The sequence below is a fragment of the Topomyia yanbarensis genome, chromosome 3 (assembly GCF_030247195.1).
Source record: "Topomyia yanbarensis strain Yona2022 chromosome 3, ASM3024719v1, whole genome shotgun sequence".
In the NCBI taxonomy this organism is placed as follows: Eukaryota; Metazoa; Arthropoda; class Insecta; order Diptera; family Culicidae; genus Topomyia; species Topomyia yanbarensis.
The window spans coordinates 394,581,757-394,606,755 of NC_080672.1; the positions used below are offsets into that span (position 1 = coordinate 394,581,757).

A 24,999-nucleotide genomic window follows, 5' to 3' on the forward strand; every position below is an offset into this window, starting at 1 on the left:
AATTGACCAATTTCGTCCTTTTCTTATTGTTCGTATATAGCAACGCTTATGAGTTCATTTGGTCCCAGGAAATCCGGGGCATGTCCCATTACAGGGATACTATTTGTAAATTTCAATAGCCAATTAATTCATTTTTTTGGTTTTGATGTAAGTGCCAATATTTTATTAGGAACTTTTTTGGTGCTATCCAACAGGGAAAACAAATCGAAATGCTGATTTAAATGAAAGCAATTATGTTAAAAAATCGCCCCAGAGGCAGATTTCGAACCTGCAACCTTTGGGACTCCTGCCCAATGTGCAAATTCCTATTGCGATTCTTGGGCTACGGTTCCGTCCCAGACATGATTATCGCATTGACGACGCTTCTAGATCACACAACCTCCGCTGCCATCCAACTCATTTGATCTAGATATCTGCTAGATACTAGATTTAGTTCATTACCCATCGAGCTTCGGTAGGTTACAGTGCTAATGAAGACTGTCGATTTCAGGTCCTTTGCCCAGTTAACAGAGGTATGATGGGAGCGAACCAACCGTTCGAATTAAACAATGAATTCATTTTTTTGGGGTTCGACGTAAGTGCCAATACCCTATTACTGTTGCCAATGCGATAATCATGTGTTCTTCCCGGGACGTTAGCATAGACCAGAGATAGCATAAGGGTTTGTACATTGAGACGGAGGTTTGATTCCTGCCTCTGGGGTGATTTGTTTTCAAATAATTGTTTTCGTTCAACTCGTCATTGTGATCTGATTTCGCCGTTGGATGCCACAAAAAAGCCTTAATTTCAGTAGAATCCTAGTAATAAAGGCATCAAAATTCTTGAGATTGTCTCCTGCTCCAGCACTTAAAGATTTTAGATTGCAAACGATAACATTCAGGATCAATCAGGATGGGACAAAAACCCTATGTCCAATCAGACTCGAGTCTGTTGACTTACGCTGGGTCTGCTTTGCAAAATGACGTCTTATTGGGTAAGGTTCGACTGCCCGATCGTTTTTTGCACCGCGGGAAATGAATTGCACTAAACGCAAGCCATTGGGACACACGGCTACCCATAGTAATGCCCAATGTGGCATGTGCGGAGGGAATCACGATGATTCTTGCAGAGGGAGTGCTGAAAAAAGCTCCTACTGTGAAGCAAGTTTACATGACCTCTTGGCCTGTCCCGAGTACAAACAGCGTGAAACTGGAGCGTTCTCTTAAGGGACGCTCTAAGGACTCTTTTGTAGAAATCTTATACTGTGCCTAGAAGTTATAGTAAAATGAAGAATATTTCCCCATCCGAGATTCCTTGTAAAGGCCATAAAGTTTTCCTTAGGGGGTTACCAAGTATGACGCCGTCATAAAACCGAAGTAAATAGAAAATAAGTCTTGAAAATTTAAGATCAAACAAGGAGTTTTCTCCGCTTTCGGGGGCACCAGAAACCCCTTCCTATAGTGAGAACACTTATGAAGCAGCTAACTGCGAAATGGCCCCTACTTGGAGCGATCATATCCTTCAATGACTAATTCAGGAGGTCACGGATTAGATCACAGAGTGGAATTGCAGACGTATCATTTCGAAAATGGATTCTTTATACCGAAGCTAATCTTAGGAAACTTTTCACGCTACAGCAAGGGGTGTTTTTTATGATGAGAATCGATCCACCTTACTCCATGATCTTTATGACAACTTCAATATTTTGAACGCGGTAGAAATGCTACAGATTCCTATACTACTAGCACGTCCCCGCGCGTTAGACTAATCCCTCTGCTGACATCGCTTCGGTTAGAATACATGTTGAAGGTAAGGTAAAAGGTAAATTCGGAACCCCATGGTAGAAATCTTAGTCATAATCGCTGACGGGCCACCGGAAACAATGAATGCCTCGTCTGACCTCATACGAAACATTGATGAGTCCACACGTGAGATTTCTTCGGGAAGAGTACGCGTTTTAGTCTGTCTGGATTCTCGACAGTGCTCAGATGATACGTGTACCAGAGGCGAACAGCCATAAACGGTCTGCCAACCCATGGTGGAACAAAGAGTGCTTATACGCACGTGCGGCTTCCGCGTTTAAGGGCATCCAGAAGGTTGAAACACCCGACAACTTGAGTAACTACGCGACATTGAAAACGAAAATGAAAAGCTTAATGATAGTCAACAGACGCGGTTATTGGCGCCGATTCGTCGACGGGTTAACGAGCGAAACATCGATGAGTACTCTGTGAGGCACTGCCCAACGTATGCGCAACCAAAACGATACTGACGAAAAGCTGGGAAATACTTCAACTACTGGATATTCGATTCCGCAATAAAGTCTGCCCGGACACTGTGTCTACACAGAAGACCTAACGCATCGCGTCCCCTCATGGTACAGCAAACGAATCACCGTTTTCGATTATGCAGTTCTCACTTACTCCCTTGTCATGCGAATCTACCTGACACTGCAGAATGGCGTTTGTTGATTGCACTCAACAAGATCTTTGCGAGTAACATTGTCCTTCAAGACTGGAGGCAGGTGAGAGTGATCGCTATTTCAAAACCGGGAAAGCCAACCACCGATCACAATTCGTATCGGCCGATTGCAATGCCGCCAATAGGGCTAGTCAATACAACAACAATGAGTTATGGATTGGAAAGTCGGCACATAGAATTGCAAGCAAGCCTCTCAACTTCATCGGGAGTACCCGCTTACTTTCCGATATAGTGAAACAGCGCAAATTCGACATCGTAGCCCTGCAGGTGGTGTGTTGGAAGTGGACTACGGTGTGGGTCTTTCGCGAAAAACCACAACGTAGATCAGAGCTGCCGTAACATGCACGAGCTGGGAACCGCTTTAATAGTGGTGGGGCAAATTGGATGGTGGCTGGTCAGCGATCAAATGTGCCGGTTGAGAATCAAGGGCTGGTTCTTCAACATCAGCATGATAAATGTAAATAGTTCCAACCTCGGAAGTAGCGATAATGACAAATTCGAATTTTATGCGCAGCTGGAACGTGACTACGATCGTTGGCCAAAGCGGGATGTCAAGACTTTAATGCTTTGGTTGGCCAGGAGGTAGAATTCAGACCGGTTATTGGAAGATTCAGTGCCCACCTGTAAATGAATGAAAACGGCCTAACACTCGTCGACTTCGCCACCTCCAACAACACGACGTAAAGAGCATCTGCTTGTAACTTGGTAAGAAGAACGTATCAGGGCACTAATCGACTTGGACCGCTACCTAGTGATGTTGCATTCAAAACTATCCGCAGTTAACAACGTAAGACACCGGCGCCTGCTACGGTATAACCTGGGCCGACTGAGGGAAACCAAAACAGCGCTGCTAGGGCAGAAGCAGCTTTCTGAAGCGCCATGCGAGAAGCAACCATAGCCATAAGCGATTCAAGCAGAACAAAAGCAGCCATGATACGTGCAGGGAAGTCGACGGAACGATTGGTTCGATGGCGAGTGCCAAGACATATTGGACGAAAGGAATGCAGCACGCGCAGTGATGTTGTGTCAAACCATCCGTTAGAACGTGGAGTTGTACCGACAGAAACGAAAACAGCGGAATAAGAAGCCCCACCCGGAAGAGTCGGAAAGAGAGAGGAATGGAGCTACTGTATCGTACTCAGGAAACACGTGCGTTCTACAAGAAGCTGAGTGAAGCATTGTGTTATGTCGCGGGCCAAAATGTGTAAAAACAAAAGGTGGGACCTTGACAGTGATCGAAAGGTGGAGACAGCACAACGTGAACATCTGAACGGTGCACAAGCGGATAACTGGGTGTATGAGGAGGACGATTATGTCAGTACGTCAGCCGGTGATGTACAAATGTCCATTATGAACGAGTTCACGGAGACTATCCAACAGCTCAAGAACAGCTAAGCAGCTGGTAAGGATGCTTTGGGAGTGCAATTTTGAGTTGGGTCCGGAAAAACTGGCGGAATGCATGCATCGAATAATCGGAAGAATCTTTGATGCATAACAGTTACCGGAGGAAGGGGTCATCACCCCGATATACAATAAAGGCAACAAATTGTACTGTAGAAACTACAGGGTGATCTGTTTCGAAAGCCGCCTACAAAGTGCTATCCCAGATTCTATTCCGAGACTAATCATCTCTGGTAGACGGATTTGTTGGTAGTTATCAAGCTAGCTTAATTAAAGATAGATCAACAACTGACCAGATCTTTACTATACGATAAATCTTCCAAAAATATTGCGAATTTGATACTACGTCCTTCAAAGCCGCATATGATACGGTGGACCACGTAGAGCTATGCAAGATCTTGGACAAGAACGGCTCCCCGGGAAATTGACAAGACTGAGATCCAGGAAACCTCACCACCGTACGAGGTGCGACATGTACAAATCGTGGATAATTGAGGCTATTGAGAACAATCTGAAACGGTGTATATGGGGAGGGTGGGTGAAGGTGAAGAACGGCCTGTGGAGTAGAAGGATAAACGCCGCATTCGCCGAGATTGTTCAAACAAACTCACGCTGCGCTTCCATCACCGGGGCGCCTGTTATACCGTACTACGGAAGCTCCCAGCGCTCCGACGCAGCAGTGCTACCAACCAGCAACTAACTCAGTCGTCCCAGCCCTGCGTTCGAAGGTCGCGAGGCGGTCTTCCGAACTCCCTTCTCAGGCGAATATTTTGCTTTAAATGACTATCCGCTTCCTGAAAACCTTGTTTTTAGCATGCCATCGGGTACATTACGTTCTTCCGATATATCGGGACGCTTGGCACGTGACGCTGACGCTTTGCGGTTGTACTACCAAAATGTCAGCGGGCTAAGAACGAAAATCGAGGACGTGCACTTGGTTGTTGTTGAGCTGTTGTTTACGTTCTGACAGAAACTTAGCTTGATGATCGTATTACATCGATGTAGCCCTTCGGGGGTTCTTTCGTGCGGATCGAAGCGATCGCAACAGCATTCATGGATGCAGCGGGGGAGTTTTGATCGCCGTTTCTTCCGTATTTGCTCCTGTGAGTTTAATGTGGATAATTCAGAAAGCATTGAAGCTGTTTAGATGAAGATTACTACGCAGACGAAAGACTACTTTATATTGTAGCTGTTTACATTCCTTCAGAAAAACGACTTGACTTCCATATAGTCTCTATAGAACGCGCTTCTTCTCAGGCAAAAGCAAACGATGCGATGATAGTCCTTGGTGATTTCAGCCAACCAGAATTTATGTGGATATCTTCTGGACGTGGATACGCTTACCCTAACCCGTTTTTCTCGATAACAGTTCCTACCAACCACTTATTTCTGGGCGGGATGTCTTTTCACGGACTAAATCAAGTAAGCACGATTTCCAACCATCAATCTTGTTTTATTGATCTTGTCTTCGTCAATCAATGGGATTGTGCTGCCTGAGTGTTCTATGTGTGAAGCTTCCAGTGTGGTCGTTTCCTTGGATGACTATCATCCCGCTTTAGAAATTTCCGTATCTATCGTACGTTCACCACAATATGAAGAAACTTTAGCTGTGAATCGTCGTAAATTTCGCAAAACTATCTAGTATCTAGAAGCAATACGCCGCTCCCTATTGCTGATTGACTGTACTACACGATCAAGTGGACATAGATGCTGCGGTTGATCTCTATAAACCTCCCTTGTCTAAACGCCATGCTACGGAATCTGAAACGTGCCAAAGCTCTAAGTGCGTACACAAATCAACGATGTCCTATTCTCAAGCTGTTTTTTTGCAATAAGTAACGCAATCACAATAAATTTCTTACAAAGCATATGTGAACCGCATCCAACGAAACTTACGACAAAATCCGAAGGGCTTCTGGACTTTTGTTAATAGGAAAAGAAAGGAAACCGGTCATCCATCTAGGATGGTATACAATGACGAAGTAGCGACTACGACGGCGGCAAAATGCTTCCTATTGGCCAGCTACTTCTCGAGTGTCTTCACGACTGATGCGCCATCTGCTCTCAAGCTCAAAAACGTGACACGTGATGAACAATTGGTTCTCTTTGCGGTACGGAAAACAAAATCGTCTTATGCTCCTCTGGATTAAGTGCTATACCGTCAGCTGTTCTGCAAACGTGTTCCGATATTTAAGCTATCCCACAGGCGCATTTTTTCAATGTGTCACATTCGCAGAAACATTTTTTTTGATGATGAGAAGTGTCAGAATGAATGCTCTATTAGTAATCACGATTACAAGAATGTAGTGAAAGCGTCTAAGCGGAATCTTAATGTTTTAGTCAGGGATGTGGCCAAAAAGTCGAATCTGTCCAAGTTTTTCGTTCAGAGAGCCAACGACCGGGAGGAACTGCATACGTACAAAGTGCAGAAGTCCTCAAATCGTGACAAACGCAAAAAAAAACAGTGGGAGAGTTACGGGTCCGCCGGAAACTGTGCACCCAGATGCTGACGCAGCCTCATTGTCTCATCATGTATGATGAGACTTATGCCAAAGCGGACTTCCGGCAGCTTCCAGGGCCAATGTTCTTCACCGCCCAGCACAAGTTTCATGTTCCGGAGGAAGTAAGGAAACAGAAACTTTTAAAGTTTATCAATAAATACATGATTTGGCAAGCGATCTGCTCATGTGGCAAACGGAGTGCGCCGTTCATGTCTACCGGGACTGTAAACGGGGAGATCTACCTCATGAAGTGTCGACAAACGCGCCTGCTTCCTCTGTTGAAGCAATACGAGGGCCATACGATCTTCTGGCCGGATCTAGCTTCGTGCCATTGTTCAAGCCTTGTCCTGGAATGATACGAAGCCAACGGGGTTACTTCCGTACCTATGGTCATGAACCCCCCAACGCACCGGAACTAAGGCCCATCGAAAAATACTGGTCAATTATGAAGCAGGCACTACGGAAGCATCCCAAGGAGGTCAAATCTGAGGAAGACATGAAGAAAGTGGGTTTCCCTACAGAAGAAGCTGCAACCAGATGTAGTACAGAACATAGTGAGTGGAGTTAAGCGCAAAGTGCGAGCGTACGGTTATGATATTGCAGTTGAGTGAATTAAATATGCTAAAAGCTTACTAATGGGTTATATTTTATTGTCTGAAAGTTTGAAAAGGATTGGTCCACTAGGTAATTTTGTACAGCGTTTTATCCGTTGTGAAATTTGTGGGACACCCTTTAGAGGTACCATATACATGGCGGAAACGAATGAAAACCTGCATTCATTGAATGGACAGTTGGATCTTTTGATGTTTTTGGTAGCGTCACTGAATATTGAAGATGAATGCGGCTGAATATGATCAATTTTCATTCAATTAATAATAATTGTAACCCTAGTGACAATCTTAGTTGGGGTTAGGAAAAGACTGGATTCAGGCTCAAACGAAAAAAATGGATTGCATTCCAATATTCTATACCGGACGCGGTGAATTGATAAAAAATTCACTTACTATAAGCACAAATGTACAACATGGGGTTAAAGTTTGTCAAAATAGCAAAAACAAAAAATGTAAGCACAAACGAAAAATTTCTCATATGAATTTTGTGCTTCTCCGTTACATTCAATGACAGGTTCCTACAACATGTAATGAAGCCTTATCAGGAAACTGTAGACAATATTTTGGGAAATAGCGAAAACATATTTCACAGTTTGATATACAAAAAAACGAACAAACGTTAAACTATCGGTACCTTGAAGGGAGCAAATTATTGAGGAAAAGGTCAGAATCATAAGTCTATTTTCAAAAATTTTAATTTCTGCATTTTTTAAGCGCTGTTTTTGTGAAACATACTGGGATATAATAAATAAGAACAGGTTTACAGTTCCTGTGGCACAGAAGGAAAACGCATGGTAAATAATCGCAAAACAACGAGGATTATAACAACAGTTGACACTATCTTGTTAAAACACTTTAACATCCAATGCCGGAGAAAATTTTCAATAGGATCTAACATTGAGAGCCTCTCTTGGTTTACTTTCTCTTTCGATTATTACCTCACTTTCCACTAATTATCCAGTACATATTCGATATGTAATCGTTTTTACTAGAATATTAAGCGAATAGTTAAAAAGTAAACGTTAAAGCGACCGAGTAATAAACGGAAGAGAAAGTAAACAAGGAGAATCTCATTGTTACATACGACACAATGAAAATTTTCCCCAGAATACTTCGGAAACTAAGCCAATGATGCAGATGATGTCTTCGAATAAGATAGTGTTGACTGCGGTAATTACAACCAGATACACATTCATTTTCAAAAACAAGAACTATCACTACTACTTAACTATAACAAAATGCAATACAATATACGCTGTTATGTAGGAAAGAAAGTATCAGATGCTCTAACGAAATTTATTTCATCTCATCGGTGGTTTATCAGCAAATATCTCAGTTGTCAGTGTGATATTTCTTGTAGCTTTTTTGAAAAAGACATTTACAATGAGAGACTCTCATTGTTTACTTTCTCTTCTGTTTATAATTCGGTCGTTTTAATATTTATCTATCAACTCTTTGCATAACATGCTAGTCAGAACCACCATCTTTCGATTTGTTCTGTAAAATAAATGAAAAGTGCTATGGGGAAGCCGTAAAAGTCGATAGAGCAAGTAAACAAAAAGGGTCTCTCATTGTTAGATATGACATTTTGAATAAAAGTTCTAGATTTTGGCAACATTTAACGGGTGATACGTTCTTTCCAGTAAAGCTAGCACAAAGATGCTGATATCCAATAAAGAACACTTACAGAGCACATGCAGGGTAAAGACCATGGTTACTAACAACAATCACATGTTAAGCGGATACAAAAAATGTACGGTTACTGACAAACAAAAACGAACAAAATTACAGACACACTAGTACACTAAGCAAGATTGATGTTACGTTTTACGGGTAGGTAACTTTCAACATCAGATGACAAACTACACTAATTTATGACAGGGAAGAGCAAACATGTTAGCGTTTAATGGGGCATTATGTGATGAGGTCTTAAAGTGATGGAAATAACGATTGTACGTAGAAAATATGTGTTTTTTTCAATTTTGCGACGATGAAAATGACTTATGGAAGATGATGAGAATGAGGATAACGATTTGTTGCTGTTGGTTTAATACAATTGCAAGTTTATTTCGTCCAAAAGAAACATATGATTTATGGTATGATAGGTACGATTGATGTACAAATAATCCTACGCCTATGAGTCCTTTTCCACGAGATTCTCGCTTGTCATATACGATAATATCAGTAACATTTATGCAGCTTTAATGCTAATACGAGATTACATGTCTTGTTGTTGGTGTTGGTGACAGATGAAATGAGTAGATTTGAAACGAGCCTAACATATCTAAGTTAAAATCTTTAAGAAACGAATGCAAACAATCGAGTTTGAAAAAAAAACGAAAATAGTGATAAAATAGCAAACGATATTTACGCTTTCTATCCAGGTAATAGCGATAAGGGTGAGTTTGAGTATCATTTAATGCAGTTCCTGGCAGATTGTGATGCGCGCGCTTGTATGTGTGTATTGAGGGTTGCTTGTGTTATTTGACGTAGGTATGTGTTTATGGATGTTATCATATTGTGGTAGCAACAGTCAGTGCAACCTACGAAAACAGCGCTTGAATTTGTTTGCATTCTCATTGAATATAGTTGTGGTCATTAGCACAATTTAAACTTTCCTAATTGTTTCCAGCTTGCTACTATTGGTGTCGATTGACGATTTGCACTGCATTTGCTAATCTAGGACTCATTGCTCTCTTGCGGACTAGGTGGTACCGTGCAGTTATTACTATTATTAGTGGTGGTAGTGGTGATGGTAGTAGTAGAAGAGGAGGTTCCCGAAGCCCCGCCACGAACGGTATCGGGGCCACCGAAGCTGGTGTGCCTACGCAGCAGTGATCCGAATCCACGTCTGCCCTTGGACTCATCTGAACTTCTTGATGCAAGTGACGCGGTCCTGCAAAAACGGGTCCAATTCGAACGGACGCAAGGTTGGAGAAGGGTTGTGGGGGGAGGGGTGGTTTGTTTTTTCAACATCAGTATTGGTTTGATACGTAGGATAGCTTTTTTTTTCTTTGGTGGTTTGTCACTCGTACGAGGGGGGCATTTCGTTTCCGTTTTAATAAGCGACGTCAAAGTTGATGAGGTTATACATACGTTCAACCACATCCACCGTATAATACAACATGTACAAAACTTTATCTACAGATTACGGTAACTCACTAGTGTCTGCTACGGTTCGTGGTTGGTAGGTGCAAGTGGATGTTTTAGGTCCGAAGACTTTCTCGAAATAAATTGAATCCATACAGGTCTATCAGGATACTAAAGGTCTACCAGCTAATACTGTGACGTTATTGGAATTATTTGTTAAAAACGGGATTTAGTTCCGAATAATATCTAGCCAATGGAGAGTGGTATCTGCGCTTGTGGCGACGGCTATCACGATATTGAGCACATTGTCTGGGCGTGCACCGAGTACAGTTCCGCCAGATCTCGGCTTATGGACACCCTCCGGGCCCGAGGAAGACCACCCAACGTCCCGGTTCGAGATGTGCTGGCAAGTCGCGATGTCCTCTATATGTCCCTTATATACACCTTCATAAAAACCATCAATATAAAAATTTAACTGCCCCTTCTTATTTCCTATCATTCTCAGAAACGCTCTCTTCCACCTGTACCATACACCCACGAAGGTTTGATGGGACTCCAAGGCGACACAAAAAATCTCTGTCGAATGAGCCAACAAACACGGGATCTACAGTACGAACATCACACGCGCAACTCAAACTCTTTCCGATCTGCATCTGAGCCGTCTGGAGGAACCCCTTCCGACTCGAGGAAGAACACCCGGCCTCCCTGTACATAATTCTTCTTGATGAAGGCTAGTCTACATCCTATGCCGTTGATCTCCCGATGCCTGAAACTGAAAGTTAATAACTTTCTTCCCTGCCATCTTTGTCCACCCTCCCTCCCCTGACTCTTATACCCAGAAGTATCACACCTTACCCCCTCCCCATTCTGTCTCTTCTAGTTCTAACTATTATATTATATAATCTCATTGAAAATGCCCAACTCTACTACCACAAAAAATAACGCTAATTAATCTCCCCGAATCTTTACAAAAGTAAATCACGCTCTCTAGTTATTCCTAGTTTTAAGATAGTTATAAAAATTGTCCCCCTTAGTTAAAACTTATTTGCTTCAATAATCTTCCTGCTAAAAATGTCAAACCATATTGCCATAAAAACTAAATGACCCCCCTAATCTTACGAATCCTATATCACCCCCTTGTGTATAGCTATAAATTCTCCTTAGTATAATTTAAAAAAAAATCAATATGTAGTCCCCTAGTTTTAAGTAATTTGAAATGTAAAACAAACCAATATTGGCACCTTTAAGCTAACGCAAACCTGCCTTATCAAATGAATCCCGTACAGAGGAATGTGCAACACTGCATAAAATGATGACTACTTCTTTATTTCTGGAAACCATAGTTTATACTGTAACTTTGAGTGACTTCAACCGAGTTACACAATAAATTCATACTTACAGCAGTTTATTTAAAATATTCTTTCATGTAATTTAATGCATGTTGGAACAAAAAATGCAATATAGAGCGTGTTGATTAGCTGATGGAAATAATTTACCATAATACTATTTCAATCAACACTAACACTTGTCTCACAGGTTCTCCGAAATAGTAATGTTAGTTTACTTTGCACGATAGGTAGCCTCTGACATGTTACATTGGTAGATTTGGCTTCACTACCTTTAACCTCAAAAAGGCAAGCTAAAATTGTGACTTCAAGAACCATCGCTCTTAAGACCCAATAAAATTAAAAACTTATTTTTTGTGATTTTATCAGTGAGAGAATCGAAAGCCCGAAAACGCTCGCGCAATTGTATTTTAAATTACAAGTTCACTGAAACTAGAGAACTGTAACTTGCCGGGCCTCTGAGACCCCTTGCCTTTTTGAGAGTTAAACAACGGCTTTGGTATATACCAAACGTAATATTTGCTTCGCATTGAAGAAGTCATAATAGCGTGGCGTGAAAAAACGAGGGCCTCAATTTTCTCAGAGTTGACACGGAAGACGATGGAATAAAAACGCACCAAATCCGTGCGAGATTTTCTCAGGTTCTCAAACCAAATAAATAATGCCTACACATCTTCAAAACATGTATAGGTTTTTATTTCAAAGCTCAAGGAAACTTCTCATATATTGTTCACCTGAATCTTTAATAGGGTAAACAAATTGTGTCTTGTTACTTGAAATTAATCCTAGCTTTCAGTTATTTTGAAATATTTCAACCCAAAATATTTCCGACAAAATGTTGTTTTATTAACGAATGTAATTGTGATCGAATCTGATGCCCGTTTGATTTTACTGTCGTTATTCAGAATGCAAATCACATTCGTTCTATAAAGCGATTCGTCGAATAAGGCTGAATAATATGCCCAACAATATATGGACGACGTAAATTCTGATTGTCGTCTTCTTACGCCACCGTCAGTCTGCGCATCTACATGCTTCTCATTCGATTAGTGAACGATGAATGAAGCACTTGGCACAAAAATACATGCGGAACATATATAACTTCCCAAGATTCGATTGGGTCTTTTAGGTGCGTCACATTGACGGCTCTATCTGAAATCGACTATCAAATCTCGGGTTTCTCGCATCACTTTCGAAAGATTTTGTGTTATTCCTGTAAGTCATATATACTTCAAAATTTAATACAAAATTGGTGGGCATTTTTCCAACTGACTAGTGCGAATATAATGTAATTCCGTTCAGTATAATGAAAATTACTAACGTTTACAAACTATCCCTCCTGTAGCTTCAGAAACTTTTGAAAACGGCCTCTATATGAGAAAAGATGAGTCGTTGTCACAACAAAAGAATATGAAAAACTTGGATCAGATTCCCCGGAAGATACTAGTAATGATTGCATTCTGTTTAATAAATGCATGGTTCTTGTGGACACAGTTCATTAAAGCTACTTTGATTGCGCAGGAATCACACTTGTTCAGCTTTATTCCACTCTCGCCTATGACTCGTTTAGAGGTTGTGAATAACTGTAACTCAAGTTGTGTTGATCTTGCCGTTTTTTTAAGTATGTGCATAGCAAAGTGCAAACCAAGTCTCAGAATGGAACGGTGTATCTAATCACTGTACTCTGCGGCGAATCCGTCTTGAAGAAGACTAAAAATACTATCGAACAAGAAGAAAACACGTCCGAAGCCTCAAGCAACGAACAGTGGCCAGAATGCAGGTCCGTAAACTGTTTTATCAGATGCTGATGAAACTCGATGGATGTGTTTTGATTGGCGAAGAAACGTATTTGATAACCGATTTCAAACGAAATTTTCGCGGATAAGTTCGCCAAAAATTATGATTCGGCAAGGGATGTGTTCCTGTAATAAGAAAATCTGCGTTTTCGTGACACATAACACTATGAATTCGGAATTAAAGAAAGTTCCTCGACAAACGGATATTACCCTTCATTAAGTCCCGTCATGGCCCGTCATGTTGTGGAAACACTCAGTCAGCTTATACACCAAGGACGTGCTACAATGATACGACAATGGAGTCCAGTGTGTACAAGAGCAGAGCCCATCAAATTATTCCCAGCTCCGTTACATATCTAAGTATTGGCGATAATGAAGCGGCAACTGAAGATGAAGAATACAGTCTCCAGCGGCATTGGTCGGATGAAGGATTGGTGGAACCAGCATGCCAAGACCATAACTGAAGAAGCTGTGCGCTCGACGAAGAGCGGCATCAATAGAAAAGTTGGTTCAAAATAACGATGAATGATTTGTTTCCGTTATTTTCGCAAAAAAAAAAATTTACTATGTTTGTTTCACCCTTCCCTAGAAAAATATTCAATTAAAAAGAAAGGATAGGCGAAAACACGAATTTAAATTCCAAAGAATCTAGCCATTATTGTGGGCAGCGAAGTTCGCAATTTTCCCTTTCGTGTCTGTTCATGAATATGAACGGTATGCCTACTAAGGAAGAAAAATATGTGCGCTAAATTGCTTGTCGCGAAAACAAGCGGCAATTTCTAACTCTGGTTGGTTGCCATGAAAAACGACGTCTTCCGATCACAGCTGCATATTCTCTGCCAGATCAACAGCTTACCGGATAAGTTATCCGCAAAAACAAACTTGTTTTTCTTGGAAACATCTCAGCAACCCTTGGCAATATAAAACTTCCGCTCCGAAAGCTGTTTGAAATCCAATTTGGGGCACGTTTTATCGTTCATAAGGAAGCATTCGTTTGATATGGTCAACATCTGATCATACAGCTTTCGGGCCCGAATTTTGGCCGCACTGTTTTGCTTTACAGCTCAGTCTTTTGTTGACCACAATCACGTCCGACGCATTGATTGCACCTTCCGGGAAACAGACAAACGTCCCTTAAAATGTTTCAGAAATGCACAGACGGTGATTTTGGGTATTTCCAAGTCCCTTACGATTCTCGTACCTGACTATGTGGTGAATTCATTACTTTTGGACATTAATGAATAAACGCAGATTAATCATGGCGCATTTTTAAAAACATAATCTGAAAGTAAAATTTACCCAAAACATGCTTGTTTTTAATCTAATCGTGTTTAATTGGTAAGCGTATTTCATCATTACGTAATTTTCATCTGTGAGGACTGTGAGGAGAAAACCTTTCTGGTACTCGGCAGAGCAGAGAGCGGTATAAGGAAGCACGAGCAGCCGAAAAAAGAATTCACCGCAGAAAGAAAAAGCAGTATGAGGAGAACGTCATTACTGAACATGGAACAACATTTTATGAAATTGTCAATGACGTACGGAGAAAAATAGCGCCGTCTCCCGTCATGTGCAATGACCGTGAAGGTAACTTGCTGACAGATAAAACTATAGTAGCAGCCAGGTGGAGAGAGTACTTTCAGACATTATTGAATGGAGAGAATGTTGGTGCGTCAACAACAGAATAAGGATAAGTGACGATGGACAAGCTGTGGAGCCTCCGACGCTAGAAGAGGTGAAAGAGGCAATCAAAGAGCAGAAAAACTATAAGGCTGCTGGAAAGGACGAGCTCCCGGCCGACCTTTTTAAACACGGTAGTGAGCAGCTGCACGAAATACTTCACCGTACTCTTTTGAAGGTATGGGAAGGAGAAGAACTATCTGCTGACTGGCTAGAGGGTCTCATTTGTCCCTTACACAGACTGGAGTGCGCCAATTATCGAGGAATATCGCTCCTCAATTCGGCGTACAAAATTATGTCACGTATTCTGTTCTACAGATTGAGGCCGTTGGAGGAGTCTTTCGTCGGCGAATACCAAGGTGGTTTTCATAAAGGCCGATCAACAACGGATCAAATGTTTACCCTGCGACAGATCCTAGATAAATTCCGGGAATACAACTTGCAGACACACCATCTGTTTATTGATTTCAAAGCGGCGTACGATTCAGTGAAAAGAAACGAGTTATGGCAGATAATGGTAGAATATGGTTTTCCGACGAAACTGATTAGGCTGATTCGTGCAACGTTGGATAGATCGAAATCAAGAGTTGCGGATGAGATTTCGACGTCCTTCGTAACCTTAGACGGATTGAAGCAGGGTGATGCGCTGTCAAACTTGCTGCTCTTGAAGGTGCCATCAGGAGAGCAGGCGTGCAAAGGAACGATACCATCGTCACTCTGTCGCATATGCTCCTAGGATTTGCGGACGATATTGATATCATTGGAATCGACCACCGAGCCGTACAAGAGGCATTCGTGTCTTTTAAAAGGGAAACAGCAAGAATTGGTCTCACAATCAACACCAGCAAGACGAAGTACATGATAGCTGGAAGAATCACTAATGTTGGTGGTGAAGTGGTGTTAGGTGGTGATAAATTTGAAGTAGTGGAAGAATTTATGTACCTTGGAATTCTAGTGACGTGCAATAATGATGTTACCCGCGAGGTGAAAAGGCGTCTTGCAGCTGCAAATAGGGCTTTTTTGCGGACTTCGTAGCCAGCTGAAGTCCCGTAGTTTACAGACGAAGTCAAAATTCGCGTTGTACAAGACATTGACGGTTGCCTTGTACGGCCATGAAACGTAGACGTTAAAGAAAGTCGATCGTAGAGCGTTCTGTGTCTTCGAACGTAAGGTGTTACGAACAATACTCGGCGGTAAAGAAGAAAATGGCATCTGGCGGCGCACAGTGGCTGAAGGCTGGCCAAAACCTCAAAAATTTATTTTTGAAATATTAATATTTTATATTTTTACCAAATTTCTCATATATTGAATGATGTATATTCAAAATTTTATGATCATTGGATAAGAACACGATTTTTAACATCAGTTTAAACGTAGCAAAGTCCGGATTTTTTCATGATTTTCATATCCGAAACCACTGTTGCTCTGTTCACTTCAAATGCATGTTGTTCTTTTGATTTTGGTCCGATTTTAGCACAACTAGTTTCATTGTGTAGGGGAACGAAAGAACTTGGTTAGTGAATAAAATACATTTGGTAAATTTGCTGGGAACTATAACTTTTTAGTTTAAATATGTTTGAGGTGGTCAGATCAAAAATACTTTTTTCACTAATGTAATCTGTACAAATTTCGGAATCATTTCGGAACGGTCACATAGTATGCATTCTATCCGAAATAACCTCTACTTTTCGAATATCATGGTCTCGTTCTGCGCCTAGGTGCGCAAAATTTTTAAGGAGATTTTGAAGCTTTGTTGCTGATATGGAGGCGCATGGTGTTTTGTGTAAAATAGTTAGACAATCTACAGTAAACCAACACGTTATACAATGGATTTAAAGTAGTGTTCTTCATTTTTATGATATTGCTGACATTGGTGAACAGTAACGGAAAATCTATCATGAAAACGGGATCATAGTTATAAGAAAGGTTCAATGACACTGTATGGAAAAATGCATTTAATATTTTACGACTTTTGACTTTAAAAATGAGCTCAGCACCTCAAAATTAGCTTAAATTGTGATTTTCAGCCAAATTAGGTAACATTTGAGGTTTAGTCCGACTTTTGTTTGAAGACCCGCCACTGTGCGGCGTCGCATGAATCACGAGTTATACCAAGTATATAAAGGAGTGGATATTGTTAAGCTAATAAAAAACGGCAGGCTGTGGTGGGCTGGTCATGTGGCACGAATGCCGGAAGAACGACAGGCGAAGATAATATTCAGTAGAGAACCGAGAAGAGGCCGACGACTCCGTGGCAGGCCGCGTACACGATGGCTGTTTGCAGTTGAAGAGGACCCAAAAGCACTCAATGTTCAGGGTGACTAGAAGAGATTGGCTCAGGGTCGGGTCCAGTGGAGGAGAATTCTTCACTCGGCGTAGATTCAACGAAGCGAATTGTTGCCCATCAAGTAAGTAAGTGAGGAGAAAACCGTAATAAGCACATGATTATCGTCAAAAATATAGTTTGACCTCTTATAAATTGAGTACCGTAAAAGTTTCTGCAACCAAATATGCATTAGATAGTTACCAAGAAACCTCAAATTTCTTATCCAGAAGAAATCTGAGCTGGAGGAAGACGGAGTAAAAAAATCTGTTTTGCTCATTATTCTCTCATAAAAATCCAAAGGTCTCTGCTTCGCAAATATCTTGCAGACCTGTTTAAATTCTCTTAGGTTATTGCCCTAGTGACAATTGGGGTTTGATGGTTGTTTTCTGACCACTCATAAAACTAAAATAGCTCTTGTAGAGTACAACAAAACTTTAATTGTTACGTGAGTTCGCTTGGCGAATTCTTGTAGGGTGTTGAACAAATTGTAGACTTTGTAAAATAAAGAGCTCTGCGTACTCTGCTGGGCAATCTCAGTTTACCGACTTGTCAGGTTTCATGTCGGTGCATATCTCTACAAAGGTGCTAGACATGTACTACGGCGCCCTAATATTTTTTACCCTGTTGATTAACACAAGTTTGTTATATTCAATATGTTGCTGATCTGACATCCATCGTAAACAATCGAGCATTAAACTTCGTGGAGTTAGTCTGTCACATTGTGGTAGCAGCCACATTACCTTGTTTTGGAGAATCTCCATTCGCTTACGCTCTTTCTAGGATGCTAGGAACAAAATAGAAGCGCAGTAATAATGGTCTTTTAAGCGGTTATCTTTGAGTCAAATGTAAGAAACCTATTGAGAACACCAAACTTTCTGGCAGCTTTCTGGGCCGTATAGTTAACGTGCTCATTAAGACTCAGTTTTTCGTCTAATGTGACTCCAAGATATTTGATAGTTGCGACTCGTACAACCATCTCTTTAAGGTTATAAGGTTAAAGGTTATACGGATGATCAGGACTGATCCCAAAAGCTCGAATTATGATTTGGCAAAGAAAACTGAAGCGCTGTACTGTACAGCTCCGAGGGGGCCACAAAAGCTACAAAGTAAGTAAACAACCAAATGGAAGCTTCAATCAACAAACAATGCCCGGAACCCAGGTCCTCAAGCTGTTCGACCAGGTGCTGACGAAACACGATGGATGTATCTTGATCGACGATTACATTTATGCGAAAGTCGATTTCAACTGGATACCGGGGCTCAAATTTTACAAGCCTCTTACCCTCGACAAAGGTTCCTGGTAGATTAAAATTTGTTTTCGAGAACAAGTTCGTGAAAAAAATTTGATTTGGCAAGGAATCTGTTCCTGTGCACTTGTTATTGTGACGGATAAGACTGTGAAATCGGAAATATACTAAAGCGTGGGTCTTAACAAACCCTTCATAAATGCCCCAATGTTATGTTTTGACCCGATGTAGGTAGCTGCCATTACAACAAGGACGCGCTACAGTAGTACACCGAAAATGGAGTTCAGTTCATTCCAAAAGAGCTGAATCCACTAAATTGACTTCAGTTCCGTCCAATAGAATAGTATCAGGTAGAAAAGAAGCGGAAACTGAAGGTGAAGGGAGCAGTTACATTGGTCGGTTGAAGAATTGGTGGAATCAGCCAGATAAGGCCCTGATTGAAGAATTTCATGTAATAAAATGTTGTTGTCTTCATTTCGTTTTTTGATCGAAAGAAGGTTAAAAATACATGCTACTGGAATATTTCTAAAAGATCTAGCCTCTGAATTAAAAAAAAATCAACAACTATCAATCGCAAGAATTTCAAATTTGTCAAAAATGAGCAAGAATTTGGAAAGAGCGAAGAGATGTTGAACAAACTATGATGAGTTGAATTAGGTGATGGGGTTGGATGAAATGTCAATGGAATTGAAATGTAAAAACAATAATTTTCTTTCACTTGTTTTTTTTTAATAAGACTGGACTCAGTCACCTCAAGGATTGATTTGTACAGCCATTATAACAATTCAAAATGGCTCTTAAGTCTCATTTCTATTTTTTTTGTTTACCTTTCCTCCTGTTCTACGCATGTTTTCATTTGAAACAAAAACAACTATTCTACTATTTTAAAGATCAGATTGATAGTAATTTAACGAAATTCAATAAGAATCCATAAGGAAGCCAAAATAGAATTTGGCATCCCTATAATAACTACAAAGTCTTCGGAAAAAACACTTGCACCAGTACAACATTATACAAACCTAGCAGACCAACGCTCACTTACTATATCAACGAAACCCACGGAAAAATAAACTGTACAAAAATCTAAAAAACTAAAACGGAACGGATTCACCAAAAACAAAACGGTAGTGTCTAACAAGATACGTGACAGAGTTGAGCAAGGTAGTAGTAGTAGTAGTTGGTATGTATACAAAGAAAAAAGAGAATCAAAGAAAAGAAAACAAAGAACGCATATTGATATGTGACTTAGCGGTATAGGTAGTAGAGAAAAGAAAGACAACAGCATAGTTGGATTACTCACACAAAAATTTCTTTTCCTTTTTTGTCAGATCATTATGAATCAATGACATTGAAACAACAACATTGATACCACGGATTGATTTTTTGCGCAAGATCACAAAAGGGAAGGAGTGTAAATAAATATAAAGAAAGGAAGAGAAACAAACTTTATTTTAAAACAATGCGACTTTGGTCAAATCAGAGTGATAGGTCGTTTGATTTGTATAGCAGCTTGATATATGGTACACAATAAGGAGGCTGAAACTAAACGTAGGTACTGTGGATTCTGTAGTGCGAAATGATGTTTGCGTAGAAGGTAAGGCAGTTAGGAAGTAACGACGAATTTTTGAACCGAAATCCATGTGAATGTAGTGTTAAGGTTGCATATTATGTAAAACAAGCGAATGAGAAATAAAATGACCAAGAACGTAAAACATTTGAAAAACACACAGAATGAAACACATTTCCACTTATGATTAAATTAAATTCCCGCAGAATGTGCTCTTGTAAAGATGGAAAAAAGGAAAGTAAACATTTTCGATTCGCAGTTACAAAACAATATTATATCCCAGTAGTTTACTAACACAGTTCGCGAACCGCTCTCATCTTTCGTCACAGCTGGTGCAGTTTTAATGCGAAATAATAACAATAATAATAAAGAAACCGAATCGAGGTGGAGCGATGTAAAATGAGCTTTCAAACCAGCCACGCTTTGAGGAGTGAGACGAAAGTGAAACAGAAAAGTCTGAAGCCGAAAGGAAAACCCATCGCGAACTTTCGCACGCGGATTTGTATATGAGTGTGTGTATATGTGTTTGGGTGTTTATATGTGGGAAAATCAGTGAACGGTTAGAAGGTGAAATAAGAAAATAAGAGGAGTTATAAAAGATAACGGAAAGCCTTCTGCTTTTCGAGTGAGAGAATAAAGCGTTCGATATTGGATATTCAAGTTGGAAACGGTACGAGATGAAAGTTCGACTTACTCTTTGCTATTGGCCTCGAGGCTCTTGCGCCGGAGTTCTTCCAGCGTCACACCGTTCTGCTGCTCCCATTCGGCCTTTTCGATGTCGAATGCTTTTCGGCGATCCTCCAGCTCACGGATTTGCAGCTCCAGGGCCTGACAGGTGACAGGAAGAAAAATGAACATGTAAATTTCGATACTCGCTATCGGAGCATACACGAAATGCTACCTTTTTCCTCTCCTCGTGTCTTCTGGTCAATTCGGCTTCGGAATCCTTCAGTTTCTGTTTTTTCTCTTTGACCTTCATCTCGAACACCTGTTCCATCTCAGCTTCCATTTTCTTCATCTTGGATTCGTGCTCGCGCTTTTCCTCCTCCATTTGTGCCAGTGGGTTCCTATCGGTTTCCAAGCGTGAAAAATTCAATTTGATTAGAAGTTATTGCTTCATGGCTTTCGGTATCGAGCGATGGTTGGATGATTGAAATGAGTCTGTTGTGCATTTACAGATTACATGATTCGTAGCAGCATGCAATTTTGAATGGTTCAATGACTTTTTACTCGATTGATAGGCACAAACTAAAAAGCAGGTTAGCAAATTTCTAACAACCAAACGAAAACGAAAAACTTACCATCCAGTACCAAATGAGTTTGCGTTAATCGTTCCAATATTGCATATGCTGAATGGGTGAAACGTGTGATAAATGAAATGAGTTTTTTTAGTGAGTGCGATTATCGAAAAGAAAATGTTGCGAGGTGAGTATTTGATTCTACGCTTCTTTATTGGAGTCCTAGGCCCAGTTTAGAAAAGCGTTGGTTTAGTTTCTATTTACACCGATCGCCGAGATTCGGCGTATCACAGCCAACGGCCTGAAACACTTACTTATTACTCAGCTTGGACTTTCCATCGTTACCCAAACCGGCTAGCTTCCGACAGCGGTAGTTCTCGTAGTGTACATTGTTGGTCACATCTTTCAAATCTTGCAGATGTGTCCGAATGACCATATTTTGCAGCGCAACGAAATCACAGTGATCCAGGTTGTCAACTGAAATAGCGGAGGACAGAAAAACGTCAGTTTTTAGCGGGAACGGGACAGCAATGGTGGTATATCCTAAAGCAAACCTTCAACCACGCCCCATGGATGTCGACGGCCACGAACTTTGCGTCCGTCTATTTCCACGATGGCATTAGCACCGACCACAGCGAACGGCACGCGGCTCCTCAACTGTCGTAGCGTTTTGGCGTCCTCCTCCTCGTCCGAGGGATCCGGGAAGTCGTAGATCTTGATCTTGTGCTGAGCAATTTCGTTGAGAATCTGTGGAGTAAGGGTTTCGATCAGTATTGAGTGGAAGTGCAGTAAGAACGGTTATGTTTTACTATCGCGTGAAGGTGACTTAGGAGCGATACAGACAAGTACGCTACAGACAATACTTATATCGAGTCTGCTTCACATTTAATCGCGCCTCTAGTGGATGGATATGTAATGTTTTGGCGGCGATATGTTTGGAACTATTTTTATACAACTATTGTAAGTTTCACTGGGTTCCCCTACCAAGATGAAAATAATATGCAATGAAAAATAATCTTTTGTTGGTATTTAGTATTTCGATACTTGATGTTTTCTCTTCAAGTATATTTAGAGTTGAACCAACCTTCATGTACTTAAATACAAAATTGAAGCGAGCACCTTATGCACTACTAGAAGCTGAAGATGAACTAGATCACACTTCGTTGAAAACCAGGTGTGTTTCTGCTCGGAGAATATAGTTCTTGAAATATTTAGCTCTGAGACAGAAATCAAGTAATCATTTACCATTTGTATTGGCGTTCATGAGTTAGTAGATGCAAAATAGTTTTCAATACTATTCAGGTACAAAATGTAAAGAAGAGGGCTCGTAGAAAATACATGTAACCACATCTTGATATTGCCGTATCGCTATGAGAAAAGGTAACGGTGATGTTTATCCGAAATAACAATTGCTACAGAATCGTAAGCTCTCTTATTGGCGAAGAATTCAGAAGTCATGCGTATGCGAGTTGCACTATCTAGACGTAGTCGAATAGCATTTCAATCGGTCGATACGAATTGTGGTCGAAAGATGGGTAATGTTGAGTATGATTCTATCTGACCCAAAAGCTAAGTCTAAAGTTCATATTCCACGCATGTTCGAAAAAACTCATCTTTCGTTTGTAGCACGACTTTTGACTTCTGTTTTTATTCAAATTTTGAACAAAAAGATTCGCCGTGCCTATTCCTTGAGTGCGGGATCTGCACAGTAAACAACCTCATCCAGGTTCACAGCTGAACATAACTTTAGTTGTTTTCCCTTCCGGCATATTTACTACATGTCCGACCAACTGTAGTCTTGCGATATCACCATGTTTGTATGCAATATTTGTAGCACCAACCAGTCGATAATCTATCTCCTTCAACGACCACGCCTCTTGTCCGTACAAAGCAACAGAGAGTATCAGCGATATGTATGGAGAAAGTCGTCATTAGACTACGGGAGTTCAGCTAAATACGTGAACCGTATAAGATCCCATTTACAGCCACAAACCGCTGTTTATGCCACGGCTATCTTCGATATCACATGTCACTAATGTCATTAGTTCTCCAAGATATATGAACTCGTCGACAACCTTGAACCGCATCCCTTCCTAACTCGGAACCACGGTGTGGGTGGACTGGTTCTCTATTAACTACCATGTATTTTATTTCGTCAGAGTTCATATTCAGTTCGATTTTGGCAGCCTCTTTTTAATAGACACAAAGGCCTCTTCAATTGCTCTACGACCGACTCCAATAATGTCTATGTCGTTCGGAAGCCAAGAAACATGCGAGATCTCGTAATGATAGTACCGTTTCTTTGCACACCAGATCTTACTCTAACACTTGTTTCCCACCAAAAATGTTAGGGCCACTTTGGTTACCTCTTTTTTGTAGTTATTCACACTGTAGGACAGTGACCAAATCCGTGACCTCGTTCGATGAGTTAACCATCGAAAGATACAATTGCTGAAAGGGAGCATTTAGCAGTCTATTGCTTTAAAAATGATCTTACTGTAGGCAGAAAAGCTAACAACAGACTTTAATAAGATCGGAAATAGTGAAAGTTTTAATTGTCCAGCTCACAATGTCAGAGAGCTTGCTTCGGTTTGATTACAGCACTTTCAAGAGATGTCACTTTTGGAGCCCCGTCAAGGGACACCTTCTGGCCTTTACAAGGAAGTTTAGGAAAGGAAATGTTCCTACTATTCCTACAATTTCTGGGCACTCTAGCAGATGGTCCCTTTTGTGGGTCGTTACAAGGTAAGAGAGCATAGCGGTTTGTTGATGATAGGGGCGTAGCTTTCTTTAACATTTCTGCGAATAAACGCTTAGGACGTCCCACGAATTAGTTTATACCCGCGTAGTTAGTACGCGGGACATGCCGAGAGATCATGCAGACCCTGTGCACAGTTCGGACATTTTTCAGCATTACCACTGCACGAATCATCCACATGATTCTCACTGAATATTCCACAGCGAGCCTTATTGCCACAATGGGTGGCTGTGTGGCCCAATTGTTTACACTTAGTGCTTGATTTTGAATAAATATTTTTCACTCGTCACGTTTACACTTAGAGCAATTCAGGGCCGGGGTATAAACTGACGGACGGGTAGATGGACCTTGCGAATTTAATTGGGGGTATGTTTTCGAGCTATCTCCCGCGATTACTACTGAATTCAAACGCAGGTGGCATCCAGTATTTTGACCGGCTGAAGTAAACGATCTCTAAAACAGCCAACCACGTACTGCACAGATCCTCGCATGTCAAACTCTCATCGCTGACGACACTTTCAACTTCTACCCTTACAGCTGGAATATACACAATAAAGTTTCGCGTAAAGTGCTCGCAGCAAGCAACATCGTTTGCCTGCTTTGAGTTAGATAAAACGACCCTAACCTTGTCTGGACGGCACCGGTGACTGAGTGGTAAGCGTGACCACCACTCATTCCAGTTGGTCTGGGTTCAATTCCAGCCGAGGTCGTTGAGATTTTTCTGAGGTGAAAAAATGTGTGGTCACGTCTTCCTTCGGAAGGGAAGTAAAGCTGTTGGTCCCTGGTCTATGAGTTTGGTGGATCGATATCTAGTCCAGATAGTGTAGTCACCTCTCTGGCGTCGGTAAAGAAGAAGTAGATCCTACTAACAAAAATATCCTCCTCCTGTGATACTTGTGGAGTGCGCAGTAGTATATACGGCCCCTAGCAAAAGCAAGTATCGGACTAACCATTCCTTCCCTTTCCTTCTGCGATCTACGT

At 41.0% G+C, this 24,999-nt stretch overlaps 1 protein-coding gene across 6 annotated transcripts in view; it reads right to left on the reverse strand.

Annotated features, from left to right (window-relative positions):
- The window catches only part of LOC131690809 (septin-7), a 118,446-nt gene that overhangs the window by 13,350 nt on the left and 80,097 nt on the right, over positions 1-24,999 (reverse strand). For 2 of the 6 annotated variants that reach the window (XM_058976840.1, XM_058976841.1), the window contains exons 7-12: positions 21,815-22,007; positions 21,575-21,737; positions 21,324-21,371; positions 20,924-21,089; positions 20,717-20,850; positions 8,608-9,869 (exon numbers count right to left, since the gene is read on the reverse strand). In XM_058976840.1, coding sequence (XP_058832823.1) covers positions 9,653-9,869; positions 20,717-20,850; positions 20,924-21,089; positions 21,324-21,371; positions 21,575-21,737; positions 21,815-22,007 — 921 coding nt within the window. In that variant the 3' untranslated portion in view covers positions 8,608-9,652. Of the gene's footprint in view, positions 1-8,604; positions 9,870-20,716; positions 20,851-20,923; positions 21,090-21,323; positions 21,372-21,574; positions 21,738-21,814; positions 22,008-24,999 lie in introns of those variants that run through there. The other 4 variants (XM_058976843.1, XM_058976845.1, XM_058976844.1 and 1 more) reach the window with 4 other exon arrangements.